This window comes from Hyperoodon ampullatus (assembly GCF_949752795.1).
Source record: "Hyperoodon ampullatus genome assembly, chromosome: 2".
Lineage (NCBI taxonomy): Eukaryota > Metazoa > Chordata > Mammalia > Artiodactyla > Ziphiidae > Hyperoodon > Hyperoodon ampullatus.
In genome coordinates, this window is record NC_136915.1 from 172,541,661 (window position 1) to 172,556,278 (window position 14,618).

A 14,618-nucleotide genomic window follows, 5' to 3' on the forward strand; every position below is an offset into this window, starting at 1 on the left:
AGAAACTGACAAACTCCTAGAAATGTACAATCTCCCAAGACTGAATTAGGAAAAAATAGAAAACTTGAACAGACCAATTACCAGTAATGAAATTGAGTCAATAACCAAAAAACTAAGAATAAGCAAAAGTCCAGGACCAGACAGCCTCACAGGTAAATTCTACCATTTAAAGAAGAGCTAATACCTATCCTCAAACTATTCAAAAAAACTAAAGAGGAAGGACTTCTGAACTCATTCTATAAAGCCAGCAGCACACTGATACCAAAAAAAAAAAAAAAAAAAAAAAAAAAAAAATCACACAAAACAGGAAATTACAGGTGAGTATCACTGATGAACACACATGCAAAAATCCTCAACAAAATACTAGCAAGTCGGGCTTCCCTGGTGACGCAGTGGTTGAGAGTCTGCCTTCCGATGCAGGGGACACCGGGTTCATGCCCCGGTCCAGGAAGATCCCACATGCCGCAGAGGGGCTGGGCCCGTGAGCCATGGCCGCTGAGCCTGTGCGTCCGGAGCCTGTGCTCTGCAATGGGAGAGGCCACAACAGTGAGAGGCCCGTGTACCACAAAAAAAAAAAAAAAAAAAAAAGAATCCACCTGCCAGTGTGGGGGACATGGGTTCGATCCCTGGTCCAGGAAGATCCCACATGCTGCAGAGCAGCTAGGTCCGTGCACCACAACTACTGAGCCTGAGCTCTAGAGCCTGCAAGCCACAACTACTGAGCCTGTGTGCCACAACTACTGAAACCCACGCACCTGGAGCCCATGATCTGCAATGAGAAGCCCATGCACCGCAATGAAGAGTAGCCCCCACTCACCTCAACTAGAGAAAGCCCGTGCAGAGCAACGAAGACCCGATGCAGCCAATTAATTAATTAATTAAAAACCCAATTACAAAATGGGCAGAAGACCTGAACAGACATTTTTGCAAGGAAGACATACAGATGGCCAATGCGCACATGAAAAAATGCTCAACATCCCTAAACATCATGGAAATGCAAACCAAAACCACAATGAGCTATCACCTCACACCTGTCAGAAAGGCTATTATCAAAAAAACAAATAACAAGTGTGGGAGAGGATGTGAAGGAAAGGAAACCCTCATGCACTGCTGGTGGGAATGCAAATTGGTACAGTCACTATGGAAAACAGTATGGAGGTTCCTCAAAAAACTAAAAAGAGAACTATTGTACTATCCAGTGATTCCACTCCTAGGTAATTTCCAGAAGAAAACAAAAGCATTAATTCGAAAAAATATATGCGCCCCTATGTTCATTGTAGCATTATTTACAGTAGCCAAGATGTGGAAGCAACCTAACTGTCCATCAACAGATGAATGGATAAAAAAGCTGTGGTGCATATATATGCAATGGAATACTACTCAGCCATGAAAAGGATGAAATCTTGCCATTTACAACAACGTGGATGGACCCGGAGGATATTATGTTAAGTGAAATAAGTCAGAGAGACAAACACAAATATCATATGATTTCACTTACATGTGAAATCTTAAAAACAAAACAAATGAGCAAACGTAACAGAACAGAAACAGACTCATAGATACAGAGAACAAACAAAACAAATGAGCAAACGTAACAGAACAGAAACAGACTCATAGATACAGAGAACAAACAAAACAAATGAACCAACGTAACAGAACACAAACAGACTCATAGATACAGAGAACAAACAGGCGGTTGCCTAAAGGGAGGGGGTTGGGGGGAATAGTTGAAGGAGATTAAGAGGTACAAACTTCCAATTACAAAATAAATGAGTCACATCAATGAAATGTACAGCATAGGAAATAGTCAATAATATTGTAATAACTTTGTATGGTGACAGATAGTAACTATACTGACCATGGTGATTATTTTGTAGTGTACAGAAATATCGAATCACTGTGTTGAGCACCTGGAACTAAATTAAATACTTCAATTAACACGCCTTTTCCGCTTGTCTCCCCCCGCTCTAGCCCACAGTCTCGCTGCCCCGCGCCTCCCGTTCCGGCGGGCCGGCCGGGCGGACCGGCCGGGCGGACGGGCGGGGCGCGCGGGGCGCGCGGGGGGCGGGGGGAGTTCCGGTTCCGGTTCTTTGTGCAGCTGCAGCAGCGGCTCCGGGAAAGATGGCGGCCCGGGCGGGTTTCCAGTCTGTGGCTCTGAGCGGCGGCGCCGGAGCCTCAGGAGGGGCGGGCGCGGCTGCTGCCCTGGGTCCGGGCGGGACTCCGGGGCCTCCGGTGCGAATGGGCCCGGCGCCAGGTCAAGGGCTGTACCGCTCCCCGATGCCCGGAGCGGCCTATCCGAGACCAGGTATGCTACCAGGCAGCCGAATGACACCTCAGGGACCTTCCATGGGACCCCCTGGCTATGGGGGGAACCCTTCAGTCCGACCTGGCCTGGCCCAGTCAGGGATGGACCAGTCCCGCAAGAGACCTGCGCCTCAGCAGATCCAGCAGGTCCAGCAGCAGGCGGTCCAAAATCGGAACCACAATGCAAAGAAAAAGAAGATGGCTGACAAAATTCTACCTCAAAGGATTCGTGAACTGGTACCAGAATCCCAGGCCTATATGGATCTCTTGGCTTTTGAAAGGAAACTGGACCAGACTATCATGAGGAAACGGCTAGATATCCAGGAGGCCTTGAAACGTCCCATCAAGCAAAAACGGAAGCTGCGAATTTTCATTTCTAACACTTTCAATCCGGCTAAGTCAGATGCCAAGGATGGGGAAGGGACGGTGGCTTCCTGGGAGCTTCGGGTAGAAGGACGGCTCCTGGAGGATTCAGCCTTGTCCAAATATGATGCCACCAAACAAAAGAGGAAGTTCTCTTCTTTTTTTAAGTCCTTGGTGATCGAACTGGACAAAGACCTGTATGGGCCAGATAACCATCTGATGGAATGGCACAGGACCGCCACTACCCAGGAGACAGATGGCTTCCAGGTGAAGCGGCCAGGAGACGTGAATGTACGGTGTACTGTCCTGCTGATGCTGGATTACCAGCCTCCTCAGTTTAAATTAGACCCTCGTCTGGCTCGGCTGCTGGGCATCCACACCCAGACCCGTCCAGTGATCATTCAAGCACTGTGGCAATATATTAAGACGCATAAGCTCCAGGACCCACATGAGCGGGAGTTTGTCATCTGTGACAAGTACCTCCAGCAGATCTTTGAGTCTCAACGTATGAAGTTTTCAGAGATCCCCCAACGGCTCCACACCTTGCTTATGCCACCAGAGCCCATCATCATTAATCATGTCATCAGTGTTGACCCGAATGATCAGAAAAAGACAGCTTGTTATGACATTGATGTGGAAGTGGATGATACCTTGAAGACCCAGATGAATTCTTTTCTGCTGTCTACTGCCAGCCAGCAGGAGATTGCTACTCTAGACAACAAGATCCATGAGACCATAGAAACTATCAATCAGCTGAAGACCCAGCAAGAGTTCATGCTGAACTTTGCCAGAGACCCTCAGGGTTTCATCAATGACTGGCTTCAGTCCCAGTGCCGGGACCTCAAGACCATGACTGATGTGGGTAACCCAGAGGAAGAGCGCCGAGCTGAGTTCTACTTCCAGCCTTGGGCACAGGAGGCCGTGTGCCGATACTTCTACTCCAAGGTGCAGCAGAGACGACAAGAATTAGAGCAAGCCCTGGGAATCCGAAATACATAGGGCTTCTCCCACAGCCCTGATTTGGCTGCACTGATTTCTTTATTTGGGCCCTGTGCTGCCTGCCTCATAGCACCTGCCTTGGTCTTGCTTGGGGCCTTCCAGGGGATGCTGTTGGTTCTAGGACAACACCAGAATGAAGAGGGTCTCACATGATACCTGTTGCCCTCTTCTCCCACCCCATCCCTTCCTACCCCCAGCTTCCCTTTGCCCCACAAAGTTCCCATGTGCCTGTACCCTCCCCTGGTCTGCATAGGACCTCTAGATAGTATTAGAGAGAGAACCCGTAGTGGTAATCAGTGCATTGAATGGATTGGGCCTAAGGCCAAGTGGTCTTCAAGGGGACCAGCTACACTGATCCTGCCCTTCAGAGACCCAGGAGTTGGGAGCTTTAGCCCCTTCTTCGAGACTCAGGCCTGGGGGCACTCTATAAGCTAGTTGATCTTGGCTTTCCTGATAACAGAATCCAGTTTCCTCCCTTCCCTCCACAGGTTTGGAGCAAACTGTCCCTTCACTTGTTGCCCTCTAGCACTAAAGGAATCCTGGTTCTTGGGCTCCACCGAGCCCCAGGTCAGTCTGCAGCCCTCTGGATTGGCCTGCTGTCTCAGTGCTTCTCTTAACTCCCTCGTAGGGGGTCCACATCAGTATTGGAGTTTGTTCTCTTAGTATTGCTCCCTCTCACCACACTCCCTGTAGCTGCTTTTTAGGATTCCCTCCTATCTGTCTTAACCCAGGGCATTTGAGTGGGGGAATCTTGCCTTTCCCTGTCAGAGCCCCAAGGGCCCTCACCTAGGGTACTGTCATTGCCAGCGGAGGCTGTTCCTTCCTGCTGTTGCTTGGAGGTGTGACTCATTCATTCATTCCACCCTGCCTCCCCCATCCTTTCATGGAGAAACAGGCCTAAAATCAAACGGGTAAAAGCCCTGGGCCATCCCTGTCTTCCTGTCCCTTGTCTGCCCAGTTGACACCCACTGGTGACTTCCAGGGCACTGAGGAGTGAAAGCGCCTAGGGCTGGAGAATAGCTCTGAGTTGGGTCTGTGACTCTTCCCTCTCCCTGCCTCACAGGACTGTGACTCCCCAGCCCCTGCCCTCAAAGCTTCAGACCCCTCAGGTAGCAGCAGGACCTTGTGATCTTGGCCCCTTGCAACTTAGATGGTTTTGCATCTTTCCAGGAGAGCCTCAAATTCTTCTTCCAGGTTGTATCACCCCTGAGTTAGCATAGCCCAGGCTCGCAGACTCCATACAGCAGGGTGGGAGACAGCTGGGCACAGGGGGAATCCCGTTCAGCATGGGCTCTAAACCCGCAGAACTGACAAAGCCCCTGCTTCCCCACCCCCTCCTCAGGCTTCTGCGAGCACATCCCCCAGCCCGTATCCCTGACTGTCCCACACTGGGGACAGCAGAACTTTCTCCCCGTCTTCCCCTTCCTGTCATTATCCCACTCCTCCCTTGAAAGGTTCTCCCCAGAGTGACACTGGACAGACAACCTCTGTCCCTGGGGCTGGAACCATGAGAAGGAAGCTCAGCACTCCTACACAGTGTCCCTGAAGATAACTGTTTTTATTAACTGAATTATTATGTTTTTTCATGGACCAAAATTTTTTTTGTACTGTCCCCTTACCGATGTCACCCAGTTTTAATAAAAGAATCTTCTGGAAAAAAAAAAAAAACTTCAATTAAAAATTGATACTTCAATTTAAAATACTTCAATTAAATACACTTCAATTAAAAAAAAGAATAAGAAAATATAAAGATAGTTTTAAAAAAAACAAAAGCACATAAAAAGATGCTCAAAATTAACCATTAGGGAAATTATAAATTTAAACCACGAGTTACCACTACACACTTATTAGAATTACTAAAATAAAAAACAGTGGCAACACTAAGTGCTGCTGATGATGCAGAGAAACTGGATTACTCATACGTGGCTGATGGGAACATAAAACGGTTCAGCCATACTGGAAAAAGGTATGGCAGTTTCTTACAAAAGTAAACAATGTGCTTATCATATAGTGCAGTAACTACAATTCCTGGACATTTATCCCAGAGATGAAAATCTATGTTCATACAAAAACCTGTATATGGATGTTCATAACAGCTCTCTATTTAACAGTCAAAAACTGGAAACTATACAAATATCTTCAACAAATGAACGATTAGTTATATATTGATATCATGAAATACTAATCAACAATAGAAAGAAATAAACTATTGTACACACAACCTGGATGAATCTTAAGGGAATTATGCAGAGTGAAAAAAGCCAATCTCAAAAGTTTACATGCTGTTATTTATAACATTACATACATGTTATTTATGTAACATTCTTGAAATGACAAAATTATAGAAAGGGAGAACAGATTAGTAGTTACCAGGGGTTAGCTGTTGGGAGGGAAGGAGGTAGCTGTGGCCAAAAATGGGATCACAAAGGACTATTGTGATGAAACTGTTCTGTACCTTAAATATGGTGGTAACCACTTTAATCGATTAACATTAATTTATTTAAATTATTAGAGAAATGCAAATCAAAACTACAATGAGGTATCACCTCACACCGGTCAGAACGGCCATTATCAAAAAATCTAGAAACAATAAATGCTGGAAAGGGTGTGGTGAAAAGGGCACCCTCCTCCACTGTTGGTGGGAATGTAAATTGATACACCACTATGCAGAACAGTATGGAGGTTCCTTAAAACACTAAAAATAGAAAGCAACCCCACTACTTGGCATATACTCTGAGAAAACCATAATTCAAAAAGAGTCATGTACCACAATGTTCACTGCAGCACTATTTACAATAGTCAGGACATGGAAACAACCTAAATGTCCATTGACAGATGAATGGATAAAGAAGATGTGGCACATATTTACAATCGAATATTACCCAGCCGTAAAAGGAACAAAATTTGAGTTATTTGAAGTGAGGTGGACAGACCTAGAGTCTGTCATACAGAGTGAAGTCAGAAAAACAAATACCATATGCTGACACATACATATGGAATCTGAAAAAAAAAATGGTGCTGATGAACCTAGTGGCAGGGCAGAAATAAAGACATAGGCATAGAGAATGGACTTGAGGACATGGCGGGGGAGGGGCAAGCTGGGGTGAAGTGAGAGTAGCATCAACGTATATACACTACCAAATGTAAAACAGATAGCTAGTGGGAAGCAGCAGCATAGCACAGGGAGATCAGCTCCATGCTTTGCAATGACCTAGAGGGGTGGGATAGGGAGGGTGGGAGGGAGGCTCAAGAGGGAGGGGATATGGGGATATATGCATGCATATGGCTGATTCACTCTGTTGTACAACAGAAATTAGCACAGCATTGTGAAGCAATTATACTCCAATAAAGATGTATTAAAAAATAATAATAAAATAAAAAATTTTTTTAAAAATTAAAATTAAAATCAGTGCTAAAATTGCATGGAACTAAATACACACATGCAAAAGTGCATGTAAAACTGGGGAAATATGAATAAGATTCATAGATCTATGTCAATTTCCTAATTGTGATATATTAATACAGTTGTACAAGATATTACCATTAGGAAATTGATTGAGGGTATATGAGATCTCTTTGTATAATTTCTAACAACTGCACATGCATCTACAGTTATCTCTAAATTAAAAGTTAAAGTACCAAACAAAACAAAACCTTCCCACAAAGAAAACTCCAAGCTCAGATGGCTTCAATGATGAAATCTATCAAACATTTAAGGAAAATGTAATTTCAAGTCTACACAAACTCGTCAGAAAAAGAGAAGAACACTTCCAACACATTTATGAGGCCACCATTATCCTGATACGAAAAACAGGCAAAAATATAACAACTGTGAGCTAATATCCTTAAAGAACAAAAACACAAAATTCTTACCAAAAGTGAAGCCAGCAATATATAAAGGACAATTTATCATAACCAAGTAGGATTTGGCCCAGGAACTGAATGTTGGTTCAACATTCAAAAATCTATCAATATGTTAACATAATCTATGAAACAGAAATCATATAATCAATTCAACAGATGCAGAATAAACCCTGACAAAATTCAACAGCTAGTCATGATAAACACTCTCAGCAATTTAAGAGTAGAAGGGGATTTCTTCAATGGGCATCTACAAAAACCTACAGTCAACAACATATTTAATAGTTAAAGACTGAATGCCTTCCAGGATGAGGAATAAGGCAACAATGTCCACTCTTACTACTTCCTTTCAAGATTCTACTGGAGTCCTGGTCAATGCAATTAAGCAAGAAAATTGAAAATGGAAGAAAAAGATAACATAGGTAAAAAAGGAAGAAATCTTGTTTTTTTTGGTCACACCACGCTGCTTGTGGGATCTTAGTACCCCAACCAGGGATTGAACCTGGTCCCTCTGGGCAGTGAGAGTACCAAGTCCTAATCACTGTACCACCAGGGAATTCCCAGGAAGAATCTTAATATGCAGTGACATAATCAACTACATAAAATCCAAAAAAGCCTGCAAAAAAAAAAATTTTATTAGAACTAATGAGTAGGGCTTCCCTGGTGGCACAGTGGTTAAGAATCCACCTGCCAGTGCAGGGGTCACAGGTTCAAGCCCTAGTCCGGGAAGGTCCCACATGCCCTGGAGCAACAAAGCCCGTGTGACACAACTACTGAGCCTGCACTCTAGGGCCCACAAGCCACAACTACTGAAGCCGATGCACCTAGAGACCGTGCTCTGCAACAAGAGAAGCCACTGCAATGAGAAGCCTGCACACCACAACGAAGAGTAGCCCCTGCTCGCTGCAACTAGAGGAAAGCCCGCACGCAGCAACGAAGACCCAACGCAGCCAGAAATTAATTTTTTTAAAAAAGAACTAATGAGTAGGTTGAGTAAAGTTGCACAATATAAAGCCAATTTTAAAAAATTTTATTTCTATATATGCACAATGAATAATTTGATATTACTTATAAACTTATAAAATGATACTATCTAAAATAGTATAAAAACATTAAATATATAGGAATAAATATAGCAAATATATATATAAGATCTGTACACTGAAAAATTTATAACATTGCTGAAAGAAATGAAGGAACAACAAAATAAATGGAGAGAAAAGCCACCATTATGAATTGGAAGATTCCATACTGTAAAGACTACAATTCTCCCTGAAATAAGGTACAGATTCAACACAGTATCAATCAAAACCCCAGCAGTCCTTTTTATAGAAATTGACAAGCTGATTCTGAAATTTAAAAAATGAAAAGGACTCAGAATAGCCAAAGTAATTTTGAAAAAAAGAACCAAGTTCAAAATATCACACTAGCTGATTTCAACACTCACTATAAAGACCGGAAGTAATGGCATAAAGGCAGACACCTAGATCAATGGAATGTGGTAGAGAAATTGACTTACACAAACTGGGAGAAAATATCTGCAAAATACATATCTGATTAAGGACTTGTATCAAGAATATATAAAGAATTTTTACAATATTAAGAAGGTAAATCTGAATATTTAACCAAAGTATAAGAATGGCAAATAAGCCATGAAAATATACTCAAAATCATTAATCATTAGGATTAAATCAAATGCAAATTAAAACAACAGTGATATTATACCTACATATCAACTAGAAAAGCTAAAATTAGGAAGATTCATAATGCCAAGTATAGAAGAGAACGTGGAACAACTAGAACTCTCAAACACTGCTGATGGGAATGCAGTATGGTACAACTGTTTTGAAAAAGTTTCTTACGAAGTTAAACACACTTATTATACAACTCGGCAATCCCATTGCAAGTATTACTCAAGAAATGAGGATTTGGGAATTCCCTCGCAGTTCAGTGGTTAGGAATCTGGGCTTTCACTACCGAGGAGGGCCTGGGTTCAATCCCTGATCGGGAACCAGCAAGCCGTGAGGCGTGGCAAAAAAAAAAAGTGAGGATTTAAAAGTGTTCTACCGTAGTTATTTTTGCCAAAGTATAAATTAAAAGTTTTGTTATTTATATCTTCTTTATTAGCCACCAGCACTATTCAAAAAACATTTTTTTAGTCTACTACAACTACTTGGGAAACCCACCCACCCTAACTTTGAAATCAGTAACATTCAATTACAATTATAAAAAAAACACACCACCTAGAACAGCTTTGTGAACCTCAAGCCAACACTCATTAGTGGATATTCTACTGGCTCAACACCAACATTTTTTTTTTTTTTTTTTTTTTCCGGTACGCGGGCCTCTCACTGTTGTGGCCTCTCCCGATGCGGAGCACAGGCTACGGACGCGCAGTCTCAGCGGCCATGGCTCACGGGCCCAGCCGCTCCGCGGCATGTGGGATCTTCCCGGACCGGGGCACGAACCCGTGTCCCCTGCATCGGCAGGCGGACTCTCAACCACTGCGCCACCAGGGAAGCCCAACACCAACATTTTTAACAACACGATATGGAACAGAAAAAAGAATGCACCACACCTAGTAAGGGTAAATGTCATTTGGGGAATCTTTTATTTTAGTTATGTGTATCACAAGTTGCCATGTAAATGTATTTTTACTGTGGATCATGGTCAAAACATTTGAAAAACACTGACATAAAACATACCTGAAATATAAATTTTGTGCTACCAGAAGCTCCTATCCCTTTTAAGCACTTTCATCCTATACCAAGTAGGAACGAAATCTACAGTAGAGCTATTCAATTGTCTGCTGCTGTTATGATTGTTAACATGCATTTAGTGGCCTAATCTTCAGGAATTAACAGCATATTCTATTACAAACATTTGTCATATTTAACTGTCATTATTAACTATTAAAATCAGACCTTTTTTAGCTTTCATTGAACTTTTAAGACTAAAGAAATAAAATACAAATACCTCACTAACTTTTCCCCAGTAGTTAACAAGGAGGAAAAACTCAGAATTTTCTGACCCTCATAAAATATGTTTTAACCCGGCAACACTTTATGAAGAACTTGGTAAGTCTGAATATAGATGTATTCAAGATACGCTAAAGACTAATCTAAATGCAAAATTATCCATTTCAGTGCATACTGACCCTAACGACATTCAAAGGACATAGACTTCCTAATCGCCTGAACAAAAAGAGATTTCAATCTCCACTATAAGGCTGTCACTGGCTTAGTGGTATAGTCTGAATGTTCGTGTCCCCCCATCACCCCACCCGGACCAATTCCTCTGCTGAAATCCTAATTAGGAGGTGGGAATCTTTGGGAGGTGATTAGGCTTGGATTAGTGCCCTTATAAAAAAGATCCCAGAGAATTAGCTCACTTCTTCTGCCTTGTGAGGTTATGGTGAAAAGATGGCTATGAACCAGGAAGCAGGCCCTCACCAGACTCAGAACCTGACCATGTGAGCACCCTTATCTCAGGCTTCCAGCCTCCAAAACTTTGAAAAATAAACTTATGTTGTTCAAAAGCCACCCAGTTTATGCTATTTTTGTTACAGCATCCCAAGTTGACCAAAACACTGCCTAATCATAACTTAAACATTTTGTATTAAACATATAATACATTAGGGCAAACAACTCCCTTGAAAATCTCCCTTAAATTGCTTTTTGTTAGTCAATTACTGTCTTTTAATTTAGAAAGGTTAAAAAGTGTAAATCCAAATTGTAGGCAAGCCTGTCTAAAATGAGAGAAATAGGAAGAGAAAGAAGAAATGTACAGATGATAGTTTCTTTTATAAGTAATGTTTATCTCTATAAAACTGTAATGAAATATGTATGGCTAATAAATTATTGTAACAATCATTGAGTTCCAAAAGCACTACTCTATAACTAGTATACGGTATCTTAAGAAACATTTAGACCTACAGGTGTCTCTGACTCTGGACTTTGACAATTGCTCTTTAAAAAAAATATTCTCCATTGAAATTTAGATCGGGCTCATAAAGATTACAATCCCTGGCCTAGCCTCTGAATCCATGCCAGACAAAACACTTCATTGGTTCAGGTGAATCTTGTGAATTTGTGGGCTATAAGTAAACATATACATCTTCTTCTAAATAACACATGACAAATTATCTTTATTCTCACAATATAAAAGGATGTTTTGTGAACTGCAATTTTTTTTTGATGGGAGGAAAATAGAAAATTAACCAAATTTAAATAAAATCACCTGTAAAACATGAATACTACTATTGAAAAGGCACATGCTATGGTTAATTTGAAATGCACATGTTACAAGAAAAATCTGTCAATTGCTTCTATCCCAATTTTACTGTTATTTAGAAGTAATTCATTATTAGAAATACAAATAATGGAGATAAATTAGAAAAATATTTAACCTACAGTACTACAGATAAACAATCAAAATGTTTAAATATTGAAGTCCCCCCCCCAAAAAAATCTATTTACTTTTTAAAACACTTGGACTTCTTAAAAAGAAGACTTTATAAGAGTACGTAAAAATATCACTTTTTAAAAATCTCATTAATTCAAGCAATACCAATGTGGATTTTGCTGTTTCCTGCTAAGCCAAGATTAGCACTGGAGTGTGAAAGAGATGGATAAACTAAAGGTGTAAAAAAAGTCTCCTAAGGCTAAGAAATTACTCTTCAAGCTATTTTTGAATATTAAAAAAAACACTTTTAAAGGATGTACTAATTATAAAGTATATATTACTACCACATTTAAAATATTATGTAAGATATGGAATTTCCTGCATGAATATACATATATTTGAAAATCTATAATTTCGACTTTCTACCAAAGACAGTGGACTCTTACTCTTCAATTCTCCTCCACCCAACACACGAACTCCACTCCCATTATGGAGCTAGAAGAGGAAGGGAAAAAGAAAATGTATGGTTTTATATTTTAATTGACTCTATCATAGATACAGCTGAAGTAACTGAACCAGCAAAAAACATTAATACATAAACCTACATGTAAGTACTACTTATTTAAATGCTCCAACTAACAGAGATAAAGGACCACACATAAATTCATTGGTGTAGAACACGTTTTTTTTATTAAGCTAAAGTTAAGTTCTTTCTCAGCAAGTATTAAAAGAAATACTGCACATCTTTTAGGTTAATGGTTTTAAAAAGCACTCTCTATTGATATTAAATTTTAAAATGATTAATCACCACTCCAGGTACTTATCCTAGAACAAATGCACAAAAAGCATGTGCAAGGAGGTTCACTGTAGTGCTGTTAGTAACAGCAGACGTCCAAAAAAAGAAGAAAGGTTGAGTCGACGATGACACCTTCATACTGTTAAATACTCCGCAATAGTTTAAAAAACTGTATAGATCTATTTTTACTGCCATGCAAAGATCTCCAAGATGTTACGTAAAAAAAAAAGCAAGTTGCAAAACAGTGTTTACAGTATGACACCATATATTCAGTTCACACACACACTCCTACAGCATTTCTATATGTACACATGTGCTTGTAAGAATACAAAGAAAAAGGTCTGGAACAATATTCAGGAAACAGAGAACATTGTTACCTCTCAAAGAGTGTGTGTGTGAAACTGGAATGGGAGAAATCACAAGGATTTGTGCTTCATTCTTATTAAGTTTTTACAAGGAGAATGTATTCATGTCACTTGAGACACTAAAAAACAGGAGCAAGGGGAAAAAAAAATGCCTAACTTCTCCCAAATAACTCACAAACCAGAACTGTTAGGTGTAGCGAAATTTCATTTTCTTTTATTGATTTTAAGTCAAAACCAAATGACATCAACAAATACCTAGCAAAAAGTAACAAAATTGCAAAGAAAAAAATTTTAGTGATGTTGTCTTATCTTCAAATAAAAAAAAGAAGAAGAAGAAAGAGCAATGAAAAGATTGCAGAGGAAGGAAGAAAAAAGACCCCTACTAAATCCGTCCACTTTTAGCTCAGGCGTGACCCAGAATCCTCACAAATCCACTTTGCGCAAAACGAAAAAAACTGGACTACCGTTCCCCCAAGTATCGAAGGTTGTTTTTAGAAAGCTTAACTAAGTAACAGTAAATGCCAAGTGTGTTTCACAGGGGTGGGAATGGGAACGTGAAACCCTACACCTCCTTAAAGCGGTCGAAACGACCGAACAGCAGAGTCCAACTGGGAAAGCGCGCGGGGGTGGGGAGAGCTCAGCTATCACTTTCAGGTTTTGGCTCGGAGCCGCACAACAGTTTACACCGAGTCTGTTTGGAGCGTGGAGTCCCCAAGGGTGGTCAGCGTGTCGCCACGGACACCTAAGCCCTCCCGAGACTTTAGGTGAGGGGCGGTCAACACAAACTTAGGTCCTTCGGCTAAGCGAGGAGAGCGCTGGAGAAGAGCAAAAGCGCCAACTTTTGCTCTGAACGCGGCAGCTCGGGGAGGTTCGACAAGTCTTCTCCTGAGTCCCACTCCAGAAGAGACCCCAACACCTTTCCCGGCCAGTACCGTCTGCCCCCTGTCCGGCCCCCCGAAGGAAAACCCAGTAAGGGCGGCGGCTGGCAGCATGAAAGGGGGACTTAGCCATGGGAGGACACGGGCACGGGATCCGTCCGCCAAGGTCCACCCAGCACCTAGGCGTCTCCGGGGCGTCCCTGCCCAGACGCTGTCCCACCTCCAACAGCCCTAGCGGCGTGGCCCCCTCCCCCACCTCTGGGCGGCGACCTCAGCGCCTCCGCCCCAGGGCCCCCGCTCACCCAGGTAGCGGCTCCGCAGCCGGGACGGGTCCTCCAGCCCGAGGGACCTTTTCCTCACGTCCCACAACAGGTGTGGGCAGCAGCCACCCCGAGACATGGCTCCGCCGGGCCGGGGGAGGAGAGGAGACCACCGCGTGGGGGAGGGGAAAGGGGGGAGGGGACACGCGATCAACACCCGAGCCGCACCGGCACCATCCGCGCGCCGGGCCTCGCGGTAGCAGCGAGTTAGATGGCGGTGGCAGCGGCAGCGCCTTCGCCCCCGAAGCCCGGCCGCACCCGGGCCTGAGCTCGCCTCATACTCTCCTTCTCAAGACTACCCAGAACATCCAGAGATCAGCAACTGTCC

General features: G+C 42.4%; 2 protein-coding genes across 8 annotated transcripts in view; one reads left to right on the forward strand and one right to left on the reverse strand.

Annotated features, from left to right (window-relative positions):
- The window catches only part of DCAF6 (DDB1 and CUL4 associated factor 6), a gene marked incomplete at its 5' end in the record, with an annotated part of 173,424 nt that extends 159,055 nt beyond the window's left edge, over positions 1 to 14,369 (reverse strand). For all 7 annotated transcript variants that reach the window (XM_079696816.1, XM_079696820.1, XM_079696819.1 and 4 more), the window contains one exon: positions 14,273 to 14,369. In XM_079696816.1, coding sequence (XP_079552942.1) covers positions 14,273 to 14,369 — 97 coding nt within the window. The remainder of the gene's footprint in view (positions 1 to 14,272) is intronic.
- On the forward strand, positions 2,122 to 3,666 carry LOC307049020 (SWI/SNF-related matrix-associated actin-dependent regulator of chromatin subfamily D member 1-like; the record flags this gene model as incomplete). The annotated part of the gene is made up of 1 exon (XM_079698359.1): positions 2,122 to 3,666. The coding sequence occupies one exon, from the start codon at positions 2,122 to 2,124 to the stop codon at positions 3,664 to 3,666; it is 1,545 nt and encodes a 514-aa protein (XP_079554485.1).
- Positions 14,370 to 14,618: the final 249 nt, after the last annotated feature.